General features: G+C 44.0%; 1 protein-coding gene across 6 annotated transcripts in view; it reads left to right on the forward strand.

Annotated features, from left to right (window-relative positions):
• The window catches only part of ARHGEF28 (Rho guanine nucleotide exchange factor 28), a 121,999-nt gene that overhangs the window by 89,254 nt on the left and 11,171 nt on the right, over nt 1-21,574 (forward strand). For 4 of the 6 annotated variants that reach the window (XM_054184772.1, XM_054184773.1, XM_054184776.1 and 1 more), the window contains 11 exons: nt 663-917; nt 1,246-1,322; nt 2,023-2,201; nt 2,889-2,986; nt 3,837-4,019; nt 6,568-6,699; nt 7,428-7,513; nt 11,104-11,142; nt 11,232-11,279; nt 15,241-15,720; nt 18,892-19,189. In XM_054184772.1, coding sequence (XP_054040747.1) covers nt 663-917; nt 1,246-1,322; nt 2,023-2,201; nt 2,889-2,986; nt 3,837-4,019; nt 6,568-6,699; nt 7,428-7,513; nt 11,104-11,142; nt 11,232-11,279; nt 15,241-15,720; nt 18,892-19,189 — 1,875 coding nt within the window. The remainder of the gene's footprint in view (nt 1-662; nt 918-1,245; nt 1,323-2,022; nt 2,202-2,888; nt 2,987-3,836; nt 4,020-6,567; nt 6,700-7,427; nt 7,514-11,103; nt 11,143-11,231; nt 11,280-15,240; nt 15,721-18,891; nt 19,190-21,574) is intronic. The other 2 variants (XM_054184774.1, XM_054184775.1) reach the window with 2 other exon arrangements.

Genomic DNA, 21,574 nt, shown 5'->3' on the forward strand with positions numbered 1-21,574 from the left:
CAGCTGGGTAAACCATAGAAGTTCAGAAAAGCATACCTGTTTTAGGAAAAGATCTCGACTAGATGATGGGAACTAATTCAGGCATGCATCTGCACCTTCTATGAAATTAATTCTGGTGGAGTCTCTTGTAAGCAGGGTTTAGGCAAACATTTCGTAAATTGCTATCCAGTTTTTCAAACAAAGCTTGAATGACATCTGGAATTTTGTAGAGCATTTTAGAAATACTAATAACTTGCAGATATTGCCACCCACATGGGCAATAAATGAGCATTGTAGAAAGTTGCATATCCAAATGCAAACCCTTTGTGTTTTCAAGGGTTTTTTTCTTTTTTACTTAGCCAGTAGAGTAATATACTATATGATTTACTTATCCAGTAAAACGTCTTAAATGCTAAGAGCTCATAAATATGTCAGAAACTATTCAATGTGTTGTTTTGGCTAATGAATAAATCTGAGGTTACCTGCCATCTTTTAATAGGCAAGTCAAGCAAAGGTAGATGCCTCTAATATTTCTAGTAAATTGATTGCCAGATTCAGATTAAAATGACATGTTTATCAACTTAAGCTTTGCATCATGTTGATTGATCCCAGAAAGTAAGGAATGATATCTTCTCTTGAATATGCTGGCTACTATAATATTGTTTATTTTTTGCTTCATACAGAAGGAACAGAAGAACATAAAGACCTATGCAAAGCCCTTTGTCTAATTAAGGATGTGATTGCAGCAGTAGATTTGAAAGTGAATGAATATGAGAAAAAGCGAAAGCTATTTAAAATTCTCAGCAGAACTGAAAACAAAACATTTACAAAGTTGAAAAATGGCCGTGTCTTTAGGAAGCAAGACTTGATGAGGAAAGAGAGGATTCTTCTTCATGATGGTTTAGTGTACTGGAAGACAGCGACTGGTCGCTTCAAAGGTATTCCATCTGAGCAGTAAAGTCCTTTAACTCTTTATTTGCAAATAACATGTGAAGATTGCTTGGTTTAAGAATGAAAATACTTTATTATACTGTATTGCAAACACAAATTTCTGAGGTAATGGTATTGAGAATATCGCACTAATTGCTAGAAGAGTCGTTCCAGAAGCTGCCATGGTTTGTGTGTAATTCACTGTATATCTGGGTAAGAAGACAAGTTCACATACAAAGTTGTCAGCTGCATATCTTTTTAACAATAAAAGAGGAAGTTAATGATAATTGCAATAGTTTTATTTAAAAACCATTATTTTCCTTTTCTCATTTTAAGACATCTTAGCTGTGCTTCTAACTGATATGCTACTGTTGTTACAAGAAAAGGACCAAAAATACATCTTTGCAGCTGTGGTAAGTATATTATCAGGTGTTTGAATATACACATTGCACTTTTATTTGTGCATTTCTTGAAAATTAGGTCCTTTTCTAGGTTATTCCCACATAATGTGTTTGGTTTTTTTTCTAAAATCCTGGTAGTGTATTCAGAACAGTAATATGCCAGTATATGGAAAATGACGTTTATTTTCAAAAACTAAATAAGAAGGATGAAAATAACAGAATGATATTTTTAGCGTCAGGACTTATCTGATTATGAAGGCAGGAAGTAGAGCAGGCTCTTTCAATTATCTAAAATAACCTTTTTTAACTTCAGGTTCTGTAAAACAAAACAGAATAATAATTTCAACTGCAAATATAGGAGTAAGCATGCATAAAATGTATGAAAGGTCATGGAGAAAAGTTCCCAAACTATATAAATACAAACATGATATGGATACTGTGCCTCAGTATCATTGAATCTCTGGGATTTACTTTTTAGCACATCCCCAATCCTTTCCTTGTACATAAATACTATAAAGTATTTTTAAAAATAGTTTAAAAAGATGTCTGAATACTCAAAACTCTTAAACCTGGTGAGAACATACATAGTCTGACTATACCAGGACTAGAATTAATCCAATTAATTGAAATAATTAATTATGCTCTTCTAAAAGTGTGATGTTTTATAAGAGAATAATTTATTATTTGTATGTGCTGTGGCTGTTTCCCCCAGGACCAGAAGCCTTCAGTCATCCCACTTCAGAGGCTCATTGTAAGAGAAGTAGCCAACGAAGAAAGGGGAATGTTTCTGATTAGCGCTTCATCGGCAGGGCCTGAGATGTATGAGGTTCATACCAGCTCCATAGAGGAGCGTAACAACTGGATGAGGCATATTCAAGATGCAGTGGAAAGGTAGAGGAAAAAAAAAAAGCTTTTGTTCTCATCCTGGCAGTCCAAAGCAGATGGGAAGTTGGTGGGATATTCGTGGCCACGTGCTCTCTGTTCTGCATTGCACTGCATCCATCCTGTGAGGTTGCATTTTCCTCTAAGCTCAGGATTCCCAGACCCCAAAACTTCACCATCACCTCTGCCAGACTTCCCATGTTACTTCTGGTGTCATACTGAACCAGCAGACCCTTTCTGCTCCCCATCAGGTGCCCTTACTAGCCATTGTAAGCTTCCCTCACCTTTGCCTTTGGCACTGGATGCTTTCCAGACTCCTGCAGGTGTCCAAAGAACCGTTTTGGGGAAATCCCCAATCGTGCCTCTTATCTTGGTGCCAGCTCCTTCAGAATGGCAGGGAAATCATTGCTCCTCATGGGGCACATGGTTATCCTTAGGACAGCAAACCTGCATGAGGGCCAGCCACCCATTTGCTGCACAGTGCAGCCTTACCAGAATTAAAAGGATTCCTTCAGTCTGGTTTGTGTCCAGTTACTGCTTTTTAAAGAAGCAGACAAATGGCGTTCTTCTGGATTGTAGCAAAAGTTGATGCTGATGTGGTGTTCTGTTTATTATGAACGCAACACTGTACTGAAGATGAATATATGCTATGCAGATTTTGCTTTATTCACCTTTGTTTGTCTTTCCTCTTTGAAGTTGTCCAGAGGAAGAAGAAGAAGAAGGAAAAATGAGTGAATCTGATGAGGATAGACGTATTGCTGAGGCCAAAGCATACAGAATTCAGAAATGTCAAGGTGTGGTACCTTTCCTGCATCATGAGAGTTCAGGATGAATGAATGATGTGCCCATACTGGGTGGTGGGTTCAGAGTGGCTTGAGAGGCAGAGTCACAGTGGAGAAAGCTGGGGTGGTCTGATGCTGTAATGTGAGTTTATTGAAAGAGAATGTTTTTTTCCAAACATTTTATATTTTTGTGACATTACTGTGAGTAAAAAAGAAAAAGAAAGATGAATCAGATGTTCAGAATAAACACTGAATTTCTCAGATTAGCATCAGGGCCAGGTAGTTCCATGGTTGTGGAAATACCACAAATCTTCAGTAACTGGGTGGCTTTGTGCTTGTTTATGGCATTTAATCCTTTACTGCTCTTAATTTTATCTGAAAATGTAGATGATGGGGATAAATTCTGCTTACTTGGTTCCCCAGGTACCTAACTTCCATATCTTTATACTCCTGTGAGGAGAGAAGTTCCAGCTATGTCCTTCCTGTAGAGAGCCCCAGGGAAGGGCATCCTCTGCTGAGAGTAGGTGTTCTTTGACGCTGAGGCACTGAATCAGCGCATCTTCTGGCTGTCAGGTGCTTTTCCAGTATTGGTCGTTGTGGGTGCAACAGGAGGTAGCTGAGGGCCCCAGAGCGCAGCCAACGCCACCTTATCAGGGTAGGACATTGGCCTGGCCCTCTGCCAGTGTCTGTGCCAGCTTTCACTAGGACAGACTATAGGATGAATTTGGTTCCTGGCTGCTTAAAAAAAGCCTAGTTTGAGTTAGCAAAGTCTATGTGGCAAAAGGATTAGAAGGGTGAATGGGGAACATGTTTTGTCTCCAGGATAAAAAATATTAATACGGTGTTCACTTTTGGTTGACAGAATCACTGAGTAACCAGGACCAGCAAATCTGTAGTTATTTGGAAGAGAAGTTGCGTATCTGTGCAGAACTGGGAGATATATATGGGTTTGAGGGTGTTCATGTAGAACCTCATCTCCTTATTAAACCTGATTCTGGAGAAACTCCACAGGCTGCTTTACTTCTGGCAGCAGCACTCAGAGAAGGTGAGTTTGCATGGGAAGGGTGGACTGCTGGCTCTTCGTGTGGGCAGATAATTCAAGGTAACAAAGTACAGCTGTCTTGCCTTGTGCTGTGATTTTGTCAAGTCTCAAGAATTGGCAGTGTCAAAACTTGGCAAAGGGCATTGAAGAGAAGTCTCTCAAGTTTATACTTCTCAGGTGCATAAGATGGTACCTGACAGATTGTAAGAAAAGGGGTATGTTTAGTGCATAAAATCATATATAAGCAGGCAGGGACATGGTGTTAGTTTGCACCTGAGGATTGTTTCCTTAGCTGTCCTTGCAGTACAGCCCTGTGAAGCAGATCACAGGATGCAGTATGATACTGCATCTGGTGCCTGACTTTCACCTACCTTAGTTGATTTGATGACAGATCAGGGTGGTACAGGGTCATACACAGACCAAACTGAAGATGATCTTAGCAGATCTGCCAAGAAACACCTGCCAGAATTGCTGTAGGAGCCATGTTTTTTCTGCTTACTATCTAAGAGACAGAGCCTTGTACTACCTATAGTGCCATCCTCCAAAGGAAGGAAGAGAATGGTATTTGTGGATACCTTGCCTAGTTGGAAGTTCAGCTAAAATCCTGCTAAAACTGGCTGAAAATAGTCCTGGTAAACTGAGACATACCCATCATGAGCCATATGCTCTTTGAGAAGGACTACAAGATCTTACCATAACCTGAATTGAGAGCTGTGGGCTAATAACCACATTTAAACTGATAAAGCGGCAAAGGTTGGTATCCATAATCATTATGTAGTCAGAGAGTGTTTTGGTGATAAAACTTGGATAGGGAATATACGTCGGTGATGCAATATTAAATGTCATTTTAGCTAAAATGGCAGCCTGTAATTGCACACCTAATTCCGCCTCTTCACTTTCTCTCATGCTAATGTTAATGATGTCTTGGATTTCAGGACTCTTCAGCACATTGTAAGGAATTTACAATTGCTTAGACTGTTGGCAATTTGTGGGGATCATTTTCCAGAACAGAAATACCGAGTCCCTGAGCTAATAGCAGACTCTATAGGAATAAAGCACTGCTCGCAGTAGAGGAGGATAGAATTAGGGAGTGCTTAGGCAAATTGGATATGCACAAATGCATGAGATGAGATGGGATAAATCCAAGGCTGCTCAGGGAGCTGGGCAATGTCATTGTGAGGCTGTTCCTGAAAAGAAGGCAAGCGTCACAACCCTCTTCAAGAAAGAATATGTAGGGAACTACAAAATAGCCTCACAGCTGTCTCTGAGATAGTGATAGAGCAAATCCTGCTGGAAGAAGGTGACTGGGAACAGCCAGCATGGATTCATCAAGGGCAAATTGTATCTGACCAACCTGATGGGTTTTATGATGAGAAGAGGGCAATACATGTTGTTTACCTTGGCATCTGCAAGGTCTTCGACACCGTCTCCACTGGCTGTAGTATCCTTACAGCTGAATTGGTGAGATGCAGACTGCGTAACTGGGTGGAAAATTGGCTGGACTGCTGGGCTGAAAGGGTAGGGATCAGTGATAAGATGTCCAGCTGGCAACACGTTATCAGGGAATTCCTTAGGGATGGATCCTGAGACCAGTACTGTTCAACATATTTATTAATGAAGTTAACCAGGGGATTGAGTACGCTGCTAGCAAATTTGTGGCTTTCACCAAATGAAATGGGATGACCAGTGGGCTGGAGAGACCTCTACAGATTGGGAAAATGGGTAAGATAAACCCATAGAAGTTTGACAAAGACAAGTGCAATGTCCTGTATCTGAGATGGAGTAATCCTATGTGTTGGTACAGGCTGGACACTGACTAGATAGAAAATAGCTTTGCAGAACTGGACCTGGGAGTTCTACTCGACAGCAGGTTGACTATGAGGCAGCAGGGTGCCCGTGTGGCAAAGGTCAGCTGCCTCCCCGGCTCTGCTGCATTAGAAGGAGAGTTGCCAGCAGGTTGAGGGAGGTGATCCTTTCTCTGCTCACCCCTGGTGAGTTCTGTCTGGAGTGCCATGACCAGTGTGGGCTCTCTTAAACGAGAGACACTGACAAACTGGAGCAAATCCAGCGAAGGGCACCAAAGTGACTAGGGGGTTGGAGCATATGACATCTGAGGAGAGGGTATTCAGCCTTGAGAGAAGGCGGCTGAGTGGGATCTCATTGCTGTCCTCAGCTGCCTATTAGGAGGATACAGAGGAGCCAGACTTTTTGCAGAGGCACATGGTGATAGGACGAGAGACAACATGCACAAGTTGGAACTTGGGCAATTCCAGTTAAATGAAAGAAAAAATTACATACTTTGAGGGTGGTCAGAAGCTGGAACAGGTTGCCCAGAGAGGCTGTGAAGACTCCATCTTTGGAGCTGTTAAAAGCTTGTCTGTGCAAAGCACTGAGCACCCCAGTTTAGTTTGACCAGCTTTGAGTAGGGCATTGGAATAGATGACATCTGAAAGTCCCCTCCAACCCAAGTTATTCTATGATTCTGTGTCATTGATTTGTGCATAAAGGAGCTATTTAAGGGGCCTGTAATTCTGCGTGTTTTTCTCTGCAGTTGAAAATCTCCGCGTTGCTCTAATGGCACCACAAGTGAGTGAAACAGAGCCATCATCAGAGAAAAGTATTGAGGAATTAAGTGCGAAATGCAGATCTAGTGATAACAAAATTTTGGAAGTTGTTGCTGGCGGTGAGTAAAAGCTAATGCTTTTACATATTCAGATTGCTAAAATAATTTGTATTGGATTGTTTTTTTGGAAAGCTTTCTCTATGTCTATGGCAAATCAATAGAAAATAATGTAATAAACGTTGTCTTTGGGTAAATGATCCGACAGTGTGAGTTACCATATAACTTCGTTGAAGTAAACGGATGGTTTGCACCCCCTGCACCTTTTCTGTAGCACACTCCTGCGTTCAGCAGCACTGAGTCAGATTTGTGTATCTCCATACACTTTCTCGTCACTGTTGCTCAGCCCCACGGGAAATCTATATTGCAGTATAGGCCATTTCCCAAGTCAGCCAATTTTTGTCAAAAGGCCTGAAAACCAGGACTGGCATTCCAATAAGTTCAGCTGTAAAAGGTAGCATGGATTTCTTGCAACAAAAATGCAAATAAAGTCCTGGAAAAACCATTGCTGCAGAGTGTTTTTAGTGATAATGGCTATACTTATCTCCAAACTTTCACAAATGGAAGACTACTAATTTTTAAGGTAGGAAAACTGGATTGTCCCACCCGTGCCATCCTGGCTGCAAAATTTGTTCTTCCCCAGCCTACAACCCATTTTGTAACTCCAAATTATTTAAATCTCTATTTTCACTGTCCTGTGAGTAGCTGTGAAAAAGCGTGCCCTTTGTTTCTCTAGTCAGAATATGCTTTGATACCTTTCTCTTGCATTTTATTGTGGCTCTGTTTGTTAGATGCAGAAATAAAAGAAGCTGAAGAGTCACCCGAAGTCAGTCCCACTGCTGAAAATCAAATAGCAGTTGCCAGTCTGAAGCATAAGGTATTGTAACCGATTTTTCTTCCTGTGTTGCACATAACACTCTGGGCACTGGAATGTAAATGCTGTCCAAATTTTTATGGGGTATCTAAAGACTGTTCCAAAACACAAAGCATGGGATAGGCACTTTTCACCCAAATCTAGATAATTCAATTTAATAGAGGTCACTGCAATTAATAATGAATTTTAAAAACACAATCATGAGCAATCCAAACACAGAACAATTTTCCTGCCGGGCTTACAGATTGATGGGTTATAATAAGAGCCACAGTGTTTTTGTACCACTCGTATGGGCCAATTAAGAGCCTGGTTCTCTGCTGTCATCATTCATCTATGGAGCTGACAATAGTATTCCCTCTACTGCCTCCTCCTGTTCACAGGATGATGAAAGTCTCCTGCAATAACAGAGACCTCAGCTAATGCAAGGAAGACTTATGCTTCGTCCTGAGAGCAAGCACATAAAATAGGATGGATTGTCTTACACCAGCTTGTTTCAGAATTTTGCATTAAATCAAAATGGAGCAATTGGAGAACAGAGGAGAAACTGCCCATTTTTCAAAGTCCTATAACGCATAAGCAAATCTGTGGAAAAGCAGAGGCAAAAGTCAGTTCTGGGCAAAATTAGGAATGGCAAATTTCACGTAGCAGCAGTCTTAGAGTAAGAGCAGTATGAGTTACTGAGTGGAGATAAAGTGAACTATAATTGTGGAGTCCTTAGGTGGAGAAGCAGGACCACAAAAGGAATAAAGAGGAAAGACAAGAATAGAAGATACGTGACTTGAAATGGAAAGCAAAGTTTGCTAGAAAAGAAGATACTTAGCATTAGCATACTGTCTTTGCCCCAGATCCGAAAGAGGGCTTGAGTGCCTGAAACCTTGGAGGTTTTTTTCTAGCTATTTCTGGAAGACTTTTGCTAATACACTAATCTCCCTATAACCTTGCCTCATGTTCAGCTGTAGGTCATCTTACTTACAGACTGCTGTGTTAGAAGGGAGTAGGGAGAAGACTGTGTGTGGAAAAAATGGGATGAAAGCCCATTTTTTGAAAGCCCATGAAAAGTCCCAGTGAGGGAGCACAGAAGCTAGGTGAGGGAAAATAAAATAATGAGGATGGAGGATGGAGAGGATGGAGGGGCTCAGATCTAGCCCATTAAAAGTTCCAGTAGCTCCGCATGAAAACATTGCTGATGAGGTTACAGAGAAGACAGAGCCGGGCTTTTCTCAGAGGTGCACAACAAAAGGATGAGCATCCTAGGTTACAAGTTGCAGCAAGGGAAATTCTGACTGTATACAAGGAAAAAAGTCACTGCAAGGGTGATCAAGCAGGAACAGGTTGTCCAGAGAAGTTGTGGGGTCTCCATCCTTGGAGGTTTTCTGAAAAAAGCCCTGAGCAACCTCATCTAACTTTGAAGCTAGCCCTGCTTTGAGCTGCAGCTGGACTAGAGAGATCTGCAGCAAACTCTTCCACCCTGAGTTGTTTTTCTGTTCTGGCCTGTATTTGGGCAAGACCCATGTCGCATATTTCCATGTCAGTATTAGACTTACCAGGAGGTGGCAGAACGAGCAAACAAAACAGGCAAGGGAAGGGCTTCGGGGGGCGTAGGAGGTTCCTCCTGCCTGCCGTCGGTGGCTGGCTGTGCAGTCCTGTGGTGGTGGGGTGGCAGCACCGGGCTCAGGCCAGCTCACCTGGGAAGCCAAGAGCCGGAGCAAAAGCCCCCATCTCGGGGCTGAGATGCTGACCAAGGCTCAGAAGGAAGAGCGCTGCCTGTGCAACACGTAGGGTCCCAAGTAGGCAGCTCTGAGAGGTGGACCCCATCTCCTCCCCTCAGCTCCTGCCTTGTAATTGCATCTCCGGGGGGGTTGTCTTGAGGCACTGTGCCCGCAGCTCGCCCTGGCATGTCACGGTCATCATCTCCAGTGCTGCTCCATCGCTCTGAACCAAGGTGCTAGGGAAGCTAGGGTGCCAAGGTGCACCGCAGGTTACGTGGAGGTGGCAGTGGCTTGGCAGCGCAGGTTAAACAGCTGAATAAGTTGCTTTGGACACCGTTGGACTTACGGGGCTTGTGCTGAAGCCGAAGCGGTGCAGCTGCAGTGCTGCTGTCACCCCGGCTACCTCAACTAAACCTGCGTTGGGCTCATCCCCCAGCGCCCAAGTGGTGCTGCAGCAAGGAGACCACAGGCTGTTGGGCTGGCCATTTGCTAGCCCTTGTCCATGCCAAAGCCAGCTAAGCCTTCAATCCCCCTGTACACCTCCTTTATGAAATTAGAAAGGCCTTCAAAAACTGAAAGAAACTCCACTCTTGTTCTACATGAGGGCTCTCCTTTGTACCCTCACTCTTCCTCACCCTGCCAGCATCTCCTCCTTCTCCGTCTCCCTCTTGGCCCTGCTCTTCCTCCTTGCCTACTCTCATCTTGGCTACCCAGCAAAGGGAAAGCAGAGCTCCCTTGTGGTGGTGCTTGTGCTGCACAGAAGCATCCGTGCAAAGTCCTCTGCTTCTCACAGCCGAGCTGAGCCATTTTACGTGCAGTGAGACGTGGAGGAGGAGGTGAAGATGTGGAGAGAAAATGGAGGGGAATACTGAAGGGAGATAATGAGAGAGAGGGAGAGGGGAGTGGAGGAAATGCCACAGCTGGTGCTCCCTTTCCCCTAGCTTGTCTGCGTTGAGCTGTGTTTTGGGGCCTGGCCTTTTTCATCTTCATTTTCAGTTATCACAGCTAAATGGAGCAGCTGCTCTGCTTTCTGTGGTGGAAAATGAGACTCAGTAGAGAACTTAGGAGAGTCAGAAAGAGAGCAAATATTCCCCAAACCCTCCTCTGCTGCCCTGAAAAAAAAAATAATGAAAAAAAATCATACAGGAAGTCTTTTCAGCGTAGCCTCAGAGGGGATCGTGTTTTATTTCTCCACTGTTTCACCTTATCTTTCTCAGAGGAGCTGTTCTTCATACTGAAGGGATTACGGGTGGCTTCACCCCATAAATTTAGAAAGCTTCTTAGCAAAAGGGAGTAGGGTCGAAAGTGTGCAGTGGCTGAGCCTCGTGGCAGCGGGCAATAGTTGCTGGTGCGACGTGCAGAGTACAGCGAGCACGCGGCCTGCGCTCAGTCCCTCACAGCACACCTAAAGCGTCGGCCATAACCCGCTATCGTGCCTTCTGCTAGCTTCTTGCTACATTAACATCTCTGTTTTTGAAGAGTCTTGTGCTCCTTCCGACTATAAGGAACCTAAACCCACTGTGCTGTGTATACAGAAGTCTGGTTACTGTGTTTCAAAACTGTCAAGTAAACAAAGAGTGAATGGAAGTGTCTTTTCTGTGTAGCATTAGTCACGAGAGGATTAAAATTGTGGATGAAATATTTCTGTTTTTACAGTTGTGCTTAGAATCTCTAGTGATTTCCACGGAAACTCCAGTGTTGATGAATTATTAGTCTTTGTAGGTTATTGCTTCTGTCTTTTTTCACATACCCACAGAAAGGTTTGACTCAGCACTGCATATATTAGTGATAGGAGTGTCTCTGCTAGTTAAAAAAAAAAAAATTACCTAGGTGATACAATTGTAAAGTTAATAACTACTTTTTAAAGCAATGTGTTTATTTTAGGAAGGAAGTATCAGTTTCCCACGATCTACAAGGACACAGGTGAGTTTATTTAAACCCCAGACAGAATGTAGTAACTATTTAGTTAGCAGTGGTCAAACCTTTGAAAATCCTTCTCTTTTATTTTCTAGATTGTACAATCAGTGCAGAACTTGACCAGTCTCTTGTACAGCATGCAGGTGATGACTCTGTTGCTAACTTTGTAGAGTAATTAGTCTTAATAAATTACTACTTAAGGTTTATTTTCCTCTTGGCCTACTTTTAGATATTATGTCAGTGGATACTTATCTCTAAGTATCAGTAAGTTCCATCAGTTGTCATATAATGTATTTTTATCCTACAGCAGTGGTAGGTTTCTTTTAAGAACTGAGTAATGTTTGCTTGCTTGGAGTTCAATCTCCCCACAAATCAGGATGTGTGTACAGTCCAAAAATCTAGGGGGAAGGTAAAATGATGGCTACAACTGAACTGATATCATTTCAGGTACCAATTTCTGAAATTATAGTTCAAAATATTGAAAAATTTTAGGTTCTTGTTTAGAATGTTCTCCTAACTACAAGTAAAGAGTACCTCTGACCCTTTGGTAGCAAACTCAACCCGTTTTAGATAGTGCAATCTTAATTATTGTGTATATTCTGTAGGGTCTTAGCCTAAAGTTTTTTCCTATTTCATTCTAAGTTTGAATGTTTTAACCTATTTTTTTCTTACTCAGGTGCAGTTTTATAGTTTTATTTTAAAGTATTTCATTTGAGTATGTTTAATTTCATAGAATTATAGAATGTGTTGGGTTGGAAGGGACCTTTAAAGGTCATCTAGTCCAACCCCCCTGCAGTAAGCAGGGACACCTTCAACTAGATCAGGTTGCTCAGAGCCTCATCAAGCCTGGCCTTGAATGTCTCCAGGGATGGGGCCTCCACCACCTCTCTGGGCAATCTGTTCCAGTGTCTCACCACCCTCACAGTAAAGAACTTCTACCTAATGTCTAATCTAAACCTACCCTGCTCTAGTTTAAAACCATTGCCCCTCGTCCTATTGCTACATACCCTTGCAAACAGCCCCTCCCCACCTTCCCTGTAGGCCCCCTTTAGGTACTGGAAGGCCGCTACAAGGTTTCCCCAGAGCCTTCCCTTCTCCAGGCTGGACAACCCCAAGTCTCTCAGCCTGTCCTCATAGGAGAGGTGCTCCAGCCCTTTGATCATCTTTGTGGCCCTCCTCTGGACCTGCTCCAACAGGTCCATGTCCTTCTTGTGCTGAGGGTTCCAGAGCTGGACACAGTACTCCAGGTGGGGTCTCACGAGAGCAGAGTAGAGGGGGAGAATCACCTCTCTGGATCTGCGTGCCACGGTTCTTTTGATGCAGACCAGGATGCGATTGGCTTTCTGGGCTGCAAGTGCGCATTGTTGGCTCATGTCCAGCTTTTCATCCATGAGTACCCCTAAGTCCTTTTCCGCAGGGCTGCTCTCTATCACATCATCCCCCAGCCTGTGTTGACAACGAGGATTGTCCCGACTCAAGTGTAAGACCTTGCACTTGGCCTTGTTGAACTTCATAAGGTTTGCTCGGGCCCACCTCTCTAGCTCATCCAGGTCCCTTTGGATGACATCCTGTCCCTCTGGCACATTGAGTGCAACACTCAGCTGAGTGTTGTCAGCAAACTTGCTGAGGGTGCACTTGATCCCACTGTCTAAGTCATTGATGAAGATGTTGAACAGCACCGGTCCCAGTACGGATCCCTGAGGGACACCACTTGTCACCCCTCTCCATCTGGACATCGAGCCATTGACCACTACCCTCTGGACGCGACTCTCCAGCCAGTTCCTTATCCACTGAACAGTCCACCCATCAAATCCCTATCTCTCCAGCTTAGAGAAAAGGATGTTGTGGGGGACCATGTCAAAGGCCTTGCAGAAATCTGGGTAGGTGATATCCATAGCTCTCCCCTTGTCCACTGATGCAGTCACTCCATTGTAGAAAGCCACCAGGTTGGTCAGGCAGGACTTGCCCCTGGTGAAGCCATGCTGGTTGTCTCAAATCATGTCCCTGTCTTCCATGTGCCTTAGCATAGCTTCTAGGAGGATCTGTTCCATGATCTTCCCAGGCACAGAGGTGGGGCTGACAGGGCGGTAGTTCCCAGGGTCCTCCTTTCTGCCCTTTTTAAAAATGGGTGCGATGTCTCCCTTGTTCCAGTCACCAGGGACTTCACCTGACTGCCATGCCTTTTCAAATATCATGGAGAGTGGCTTGGTAAGTACATCAGCCAATTCCCTCAGGCCTCTGGGGTGCATCTCATCAGGTCCCATAGACTTGTGTATGTTCAGGTTCCTCAGGTGGTCACGAACTTTGTCTTCACTTACAGTGGGAGGGACTTTGTCCCGCAGGTCCCTGTCTTGCGGTCCTTCAACCCGGGAGGTGTGAGGAGAGAGGCTGGCAGTAAAGACGGAGGCAAAAAGGTTGTTGAGAACCTCAGCCTTCTCCTCGTCTGTTGTTACCAGTTTGCCATTCTCAGTCATCAGGGAGGGCACGCTTTCTTTGACCTTCCTTTTCTGGCTGACGTACCTGTAGAAGCCCTTCTTGTTATTCTTAGCATCCCTTGCCAAATGCAGCTCCAGTCGTGCCTTGGCCTTCCTGACCTCATCCCTACGTACCTGGGCAGCATCCCTGTACTCTTCCCAGGACACCCGATGCTGCTTGAACTGCCTGTGCAGTTCCTTCTTGCCTTTTTGTTTGACCAGCAGGTCCCAACTCATCTGTGCTGGTCTCTTCCCTTTCTTGCTTGATTTCTTACACCTGGGGATCGTGAGCTCTTGTGTTCTATGGAAAGCATCCTTGAAGATCTGCCAGCTCTGTTCTGCCCCCTTGTCCCTGAGGACCATTTCCCAGGGGGTCCTATTGACCAACTCCTTGAAGAGCTGGAGGTTTGCTTTCCTAAAACCCGCTTGACATTAGTTTATTTCATAATAATCCGGGAAACCTAGGATTTAGAAGTTAAGCATATTGAAGCAACGCAAAAGCAAAATAAAAAGCTTGTAGTTCAGGCACAAATTTTGAAAAATTGAAAAACAGATAGTTTAACACTGAGGGGCAGTAAAGTAAGGCTTGGGATCTGTGAGTTCGCAGTATATGTGCAGAGAAACAATCAGAGGATCCTGTCCTTGCCCTGTTTACACATCACTGTAACTGACCCAATACTGGAGGAAGAGCCAAGAAAAGTGGGAATTGCACATTGCATAAAATTACAAACTCTTTCTGGGGTGGATGGCATGGGGTAACGAGGCTGTGGGAATTCTCTGGGAATGTCTGCTGAAGCAGATTCCCATGTCAACCCTTGAAGACAGGCTATGCAATAAGTGCCTCAGCAGATCTAGGGCTTTCTTATTTTTCTTTCTTTGTAATCCTAGCTATTTATTTTTGTGTTATTGGAGGATGTCACAATCTTTAATGCAAACAATGTCACAACATCCTTGTGAAGGACAGAATACAGCACGCTCAGTTGTGAAATAAACTATTGAAACATCAAAACTGAAATCATTACTTTACTGGAGATTTCTGCTGGCACAGATATCTTGGTCAGGTGCATGTAGCGGTATGGTGCTGTTGACCTGACTATGGTGGCAGGTGCCTGCAGGAGTGATGTTAGTAGGACTGCGCTGTTGCAGTTTCGCAAGGAGAGCCTTAGGGTTGGCGTGAGGTGTACTGGAGACAATACGGTTTTATCTGTGTAAGACACATCTGTGTTAGGAATACTATGTTGAGTGTAACATTCCCAGTGCCTTAATGCTCTCTTTAACCATGAAAAATCATTTTTCCTATGTCTCTTAACATCCTCTGATAGAACTGGACCCCAGCTGTAACTGAAGTGCATATGCACAGCTGTAACATAAACATATACAATAATACTATGTGTAAACCAGAAGCTGTGTTAATAGTGCTCGAAATGGTTGAGTGCTTTTAGAAACATCTATTGCTAAAGGCATGAACACAGAATTTTCTTGACTTGCATGCAGAATAACCTTCCAAAAAGCATTAAGTGCTGATACTTTGGGAGGTTAAAGTATTTTTATATAATGCTTCTCTGTAAAAATACAGAAATGGATTAATGCTAATATTTAAACATTTGTCTACTTTTGTTGTGATGTCTAGGCAGCACTAGCTATCCAGGACAGCCGCAGAGAGCTCCATAGTTTACTCTTGCAAGAGAGTGAGAAGACCTGTCGGGGCCACGGTTCTTGGCTAAACCTCTTTTTGGAACAAGAAAAATACCGGAATCTGGAAAAACAAAGGATGGAGCTGGCCAACACACACAAACTGAGGCAGCAGTTTCAGCAAGGGCAGCAGTGGTGGCTGCGTGAATGCGAGAGGCGGGAGTGGGAGCAGGAGGTCAGGGAGGGCCGGCTGGGGCTGCGAGAGAGGGAGTGCAGGTACCAGGAGGAGCTGCTGGAGAGGAGCCGACAGGACCTGGCACTGCAGCTGCAGGACTATCAGCAGAGCCTGCAGAGGTTACAGGAGGGCCAGGCAATGGTGGAGAGAGAAAGAAACGTAGTGAGAATTCAGAAGCAGCTCATCTGGCACTGGAGTCAAAGTCAACAAAGTAGCCTGTTGTCATCCACAGGCACCTATGAGGTGTGTGGTTCTTTGCTGTAGTTATATCCCTGACTGCAGACCTAGAGAGACTTTACTTGATGAATAGACTAGTACATCTAGGTTTTGATGGTTGGTAACGTAATGAGTGAGCATGTGGGAAGCTGAGATTCAGGCATATCCAAGGGCTTTGTTTGAACCTCATGAAGTTTAACCAGGGGAGGTACAAAGTGCTGCCCCTGGGAAGGAACAACCCCATGCATCAATACATGCTGGGTCGCAGCTAGGTGGAAAGCAGCTTTGCAGAAAAGGACCTGTGGGTCCTGGTGGACACCAAGTTGAACATAAACCAACAATGTGCCCTGGTCACAAAGAAGACTTATGGTCTCCTAGTCTGCATTAGGCCAAGCATTGCTAGTAGGTCAATGGTGGTGATCCTTTCCCTCTACTCTGGCCACTCCTGGAGTAGTGTATGGGGTGGAGGAGGAAGTGGTGTCCAGTGAAGGGCCAGAAAGATGTTTGAGGGACTGGGGTATCTCTTGCATGAGGAAAGGCTTAGACTGTGCACCCTGGAGAAGGAAAGGCCCATTAATACATATAAATACCTAAATGGAGAGTGTAAAGAGGAGGGAGACAGGCTCTTTTCAGTGGTGGCCAGTGACAGGACAAGAGGCAACTGGCACAAACAGAAACACAAGAGGTTCCCTCTGAACATCAAGAAACATGTTTTTACTGTGAGGGTGACTGAGCACTGTCTGCTCTGCACTTTTACTGAGGGTGACTGTCAGAGGTTACCCCGAGAGGCTGTGGAGTCTCCAACCTTGGAGATATTCAAAAGCTGTATGGATATGGTTGTGGGCAACTTGCTCTGGGTGACCCTGCTTGAGCAGAGGGGTTGGACCAGATGACCTCCAGAAGTGCCTTCCAACCTCAACCAGTCTGTGATTTTAAACTGGGTGCCCCACAGAAGCCAAGCTTAGGCCAGTGGGTCTTAAATTGAGGTGGTGGAAATTTTAAGTGTGAGAATTTGTGTTTTATTCTGCTTTGCTGCTATGTTTGCAAGATGCATTGTGTCTCTTGCCTCCTGTAGGAAGGCTAAATTACTATAATGCTTGAGGCATATAGAGCTTTTAGTGAAGTCTTTGGCTGCTGTCCTTGTTCCTGGAAAACAGCACTGTCTTCAGTGAGAAACAGTGGCTGCTCCAGGAGTGGGAAACACCAGGCTCCCATGAACCCCGTGTGTCAGACCCTGCTGTCCTGCTCCTCTGAAACAAGTAGCCCCTTAGGGGAAGAGGCTGGTGTGTGGCTCCATCCCTGACAGTATAGAATCATAGAATGGTTTGGGTTGGAAGGAGCCTTACAGATCATCTAGTTCCAACCCCCCTGCCATGGGCAGGGACACCTCCCACTAGACCAGGTTGCTCAAAGCCCCATCCAGCCTGGCCTTGAACACTTCCAGGGATGGGGCATCTAGAACTTCTCTAGGCAACCTGTTCTAGTGTCTCACCACCCTTACGGTAAAGAATTTCTTGGAAATGGTCATTATTAGGGGGATGCAATTTAAAGTAGCTCTGAAGCCGATCAAGTATTGAATACGGAAAATGATTAAGTTTATGTTGAGGGTGAAGGGTAGAGGCTGACTCTGAACTCAGCTGTCTGTGTGTTCACCTGCCAGGCGGGACCTGGACTTTAGTCCCACCTCAACACTTGGGGGTGGGACTTGGTTTTGGTCCGCTCTTGATTACCATTACTGTTCTCTAAAGCACCTGAAAATCAAAACATTTTGCCTGGCTTTTGCGTATATTGAAAGCTCACTGACCCAAACAGCTTTTTTTTCCGCACAGGTTTTCATTTTCCCAAGAAAATCTGTAGAGCCTTTCTTCAGGCCATCACCTCCCTAGTTTTTCAGCTGGCAAGTGACCCATAATGGCCAGTGACCATTCGGCACCTGAGCCTGTGCCTGCATGAGAGGGTGAAGGATTGGCCTCTGACCTCTCCCTTTTCATCCGGCTTTTGTGAACAGTGTGTGAACATGACTTACCCATATATGCTTGCCCACCCCAAACAACGAAGGCACTTCTTACTAGTATAGCTTGTGGTACAATTTTGACGTGTTTGGCAGTGCTTTAGAAGTGGACAACAAAACTCAAACTGAGCTTGCCCATCAGCTTTAATGGATGGGACTGCTGAAATCTTTTGAGGAGAGGAAGTTGAAGGATGACAATAGCTTGATGCAGAGATGGCCAGGATTGCACAGACAGAGAGGCAAAATAATGAAATGCAGGGTGTCAAAGAGCAGTGGTTCTTAATCTAGTATTTCATGTGATAGACTACTGGTATTTTTATTTCAAGTAAACTATATGGCTTTGGGTGCATTCCACACCTTGGGATTGTCTTTGTCCTGCATTTTCCACTACCGTACTCCTTGCAGCAGCAGAGCTGGCTGAGTGGTTGCCAGTCAGCCAGTATTCACAGCCCAGTGTTTTTGCCATTACACTGAACCTAGCAAGTTTTGGATGGCCGGACATTGCAAGTAGCTCACACTGCTGTTCCTGCTTTTTTGCGAGCTTGGCCTTGATAAACACCTGTGGGAAGGGAGTCTTTGCAGGAGTTGCATTTTCAGTCCCTGGGAGCCATGGCTGCTTGCTGAATGTTGTTTGCCATCCCCAACTTGACTGCTGCAGTCCTGTTCTCTGTGATTACCTGTCTACGTGAGGCACAGTGTTATTTTTGGATTGCAGTCTTCACAGATTTACATATGTGAAGTGGTACCTCACTGAGCCATGGGGCAAAATATTAACCCCCTGAAAGGAGTCAGCAGAGCTCAGTGCATCCCAGGTAGTGGCCCTTTGTAATTTGCTGTTTCACAATTGTTACTGAGTTTTCCTGTGTTTTGAGGGGAGCTAAGGCAAAGTGTGCTAGGTTATTGCTGTTTATTCCTGAACACGCATCCAATTTAACATATTTTGAGGTTAACTTCTGTGAAATTAGGTGACTATTTGCTATGAATTCCCGTTCTGTCTGGCAGTTGATTTTGTGTATCCTGATGTGAGGATAGTTCAGGACGATGCTCATAGTCATATGGCTTAGTTTTAGGTAGTCCTGCAAGGATCCTTCTGGGTTCTTTCCAACTTGAGATATTCTGTGTTCTATGATTCTGGTGCTGGACAAAGGTGAAAATGCTGTTCTCTGTTTTTCTTTCCCCTTCTGCAGGCAACAGGTTATAATCAATCTGACAGCTTATGTGATGGAAGTGGATTCCGCTTAAATGAAGCTCTACTGTGTACATCCATAAGCAGTCTCGACAGACCAGATGCTTTTCCTTTTTACGACAATAGTGTGTATGGGCTGAACATCTCAAATGCTGATGTACCAAGGATTACTGAAAATCGTGTGGTCCTCAAAACGGATGCTACTTCTCAGCGGATGTTAACCAGTTCACCGTGGACATTCGCTGATCCTTACCAGCAGATGTCTTCTTCCTGCGAAACAAATGATGCCAGTAATGACGGTAATTAACACTTTATTTAATTAACAACTATTATGGGCAGTTTGCCACCTCTCAGACTGAATAGTCCTAGGTATGAAGACAGCTTGGTAGCAGTGTAAGCAATAGGTTTTGCTAGAACAATTGCATCTCGCTTTGCAAGCTTGTTGACAGTAGGTGAGAAAATGACCAGAACAGAAACACAGAAAACTTTGGAAAAAAACCCAAAACCTGTTTGTGTCTGCGTAACAGTGCTCAGAGTATTGTTCCCTCCAAATCCTTTCCCAATTCTTTATGACATTTTTTTTTTTTGTAAGCTGAAGTCACTCTTGCTCTTTCAAGTGCATTTTATTGGCTGTTTCAGAACATATGTGCATTACTGGATAATTTCTAGTTAGAATAGCTTTTGATTTACCATCTTAAAAATGATAATCAGTGGTCAAACACTCTCTTCTTTCTTCATTGAGAATGAAACAAAAATATCTTGAAAGACCATAGCTGTGGAAAGAAAATTACATCACTTCTAAGGGAAATATATAATCTTTGACAAAATTTTCCATGTTAGTAAAAATAGCTCTTACTGCATTACCTACCTTTATTTTTGTATTTTGCTAGAACGATATGTAGATTGCATGGCGGTTATTAACCATGGCTACCAAAAATTAGTGGAAGAGGACAGCTGTCTTGAGCACTGCATTGCACTGAAAATTCCCCGAAGGACTTAAAAACATGCTAATGAGAAACTCTAAACTATTTGGGGTTTATTTCTCATGTCGCACAATGCTAGTTTTGATCTGACTTGGTGTCTTCGTTCTTTCATTATTGTGAGAGTTGTAGAGTAGCATGTAAGACCACAACAGCTAAAAGTCCTAGGGGACAATGGTGCACTTTTGGTGTAATAGATTAAGTAATCTGGTGAGGTTTTCCTGTACATTTGTGAAACTCAGGTGAGACTTGGTAAGTCGACACTGCAGCAGTGCCCACGCTCCCATTTTTCTGCAGTTGGCCGTGCAGGATGACTTCTGTCCTCACACCAGCTGCATGCAGGTCAGGTCACAGCAAACACCAGCGGGCAGCGGGATTGGAAGTTGAAATCATAAACAGATGCGATGTTTTTTTAATTGTCTTAGGTCAAATCTTGAAGTTGTTCAAATAAAAAAGTCCTTGATTAAGGAACTTGCTCCTTAGTACTTCTTGTAATGTATTAAGCCGGCATCCACTACAGCCCTTACGAGTCCTTGGTACATGGATTGCCAAAATAGCATTTTATAATCAAAGGCAGGGCAGGCTAGTCTCATCACCACAATCAGCGAACCAAGCTGATTAGTAAAAGAGATTAATATTTCTAAAAATGCCTAAATAATTAGCCTGATGAAACTTGTTCTAGTTTGACTGAAGTTGTCATTTTAGTAATAGGTTACCTAAGCTAGTGCAAATTTGAAAAGCAACACATATGTGGGTTTAAACCTCTCAAAAGTGGATTAGCTTGCACTGGCAAACGTTCAGATGCAAGCTAACCAGGATACTTTCTATTGAGCCCACATGAGAGCGTCTGGTTTAATTAAACTGGCTTGTACCAGTTTAATTGCACTGATTCTAAGATAAGCTGGTGGAGCTTCTGCATGTAAAGATGCCCTTCACCTAGAATGGGCCAGCTTTGTGTTCAGCTGCTATCACTGCATATTGTATAGACATCATTATTTTACCCAGGTAACAGGGCAGCAGTGAAGACCCAGCAGCCTGAGAACGAGCACTGGCTACAAAGCCTGCCCAAGAGGCTAGTGTAAGTCTCTCTGGCTAAGTCATGTCTGTAAAACCTGCAGTTACTGCCTTGGTTGAGTGACAAGGAGCCTTTGGCAAAGCAGTGCAGCAAATCCTTGCAGCATCCTGATGGTGCAGATGGTGCCATGAAGCCCCCCGGCACGTTGCTAGAGCAGGCAGGGCTGGGAGCCTCTCCCCAGAGAGATGTGCCATCACATTCCACAGTCACATTTGTGATTCGGAGGGTGACAAGTATTTTGTGCTCTGACTGTGTTGTGCAGCGCATGAGTCTGCAGGATTCAGACTTGCTTCTGTCATGCATCAGGAGCCACCGTACAGCGGGTGGGCAATGAGAAGAACGCTAAAGTTCCCCCTGCAAGACAGATGGCATCCGAAGCCCCAGCAAATGGCTCTGCACGTGGAAGTGAAGTAAATCACTTGTTCCTAAGCAATGTGAATCAAGCTGAGCAGTACGGAAATTTCATACAAGGAAGCTGATTTCCTTTTTGTTGTTTTTTTTTTTGGCCATACTTTTTCCCCAGAGAGTTTAGCAAAGTTTAAGGAGATCTCGTGACCTTGTGCTTCCATTTCCTGACACCTCTGCAGGTTGTAGTCAGTTCTGATCACTGTGAAAGAAAACCAAGAGAT

Source organism: Rissa tridactyla, chromosome Z (genome assembly GCF_028500815.1).
Source record: "Rissa tridactyla isolate bRisTri1 chromosome Z, bRisTri1.patW.cur.20221130, whole genome shotgun sequence".
NCBI classification, from domain to species: Eukaryota; Metazoa; Chordata; class Aves; order Charadriiformes; family Laridae; genus Rissa; species Rissa tridactyla.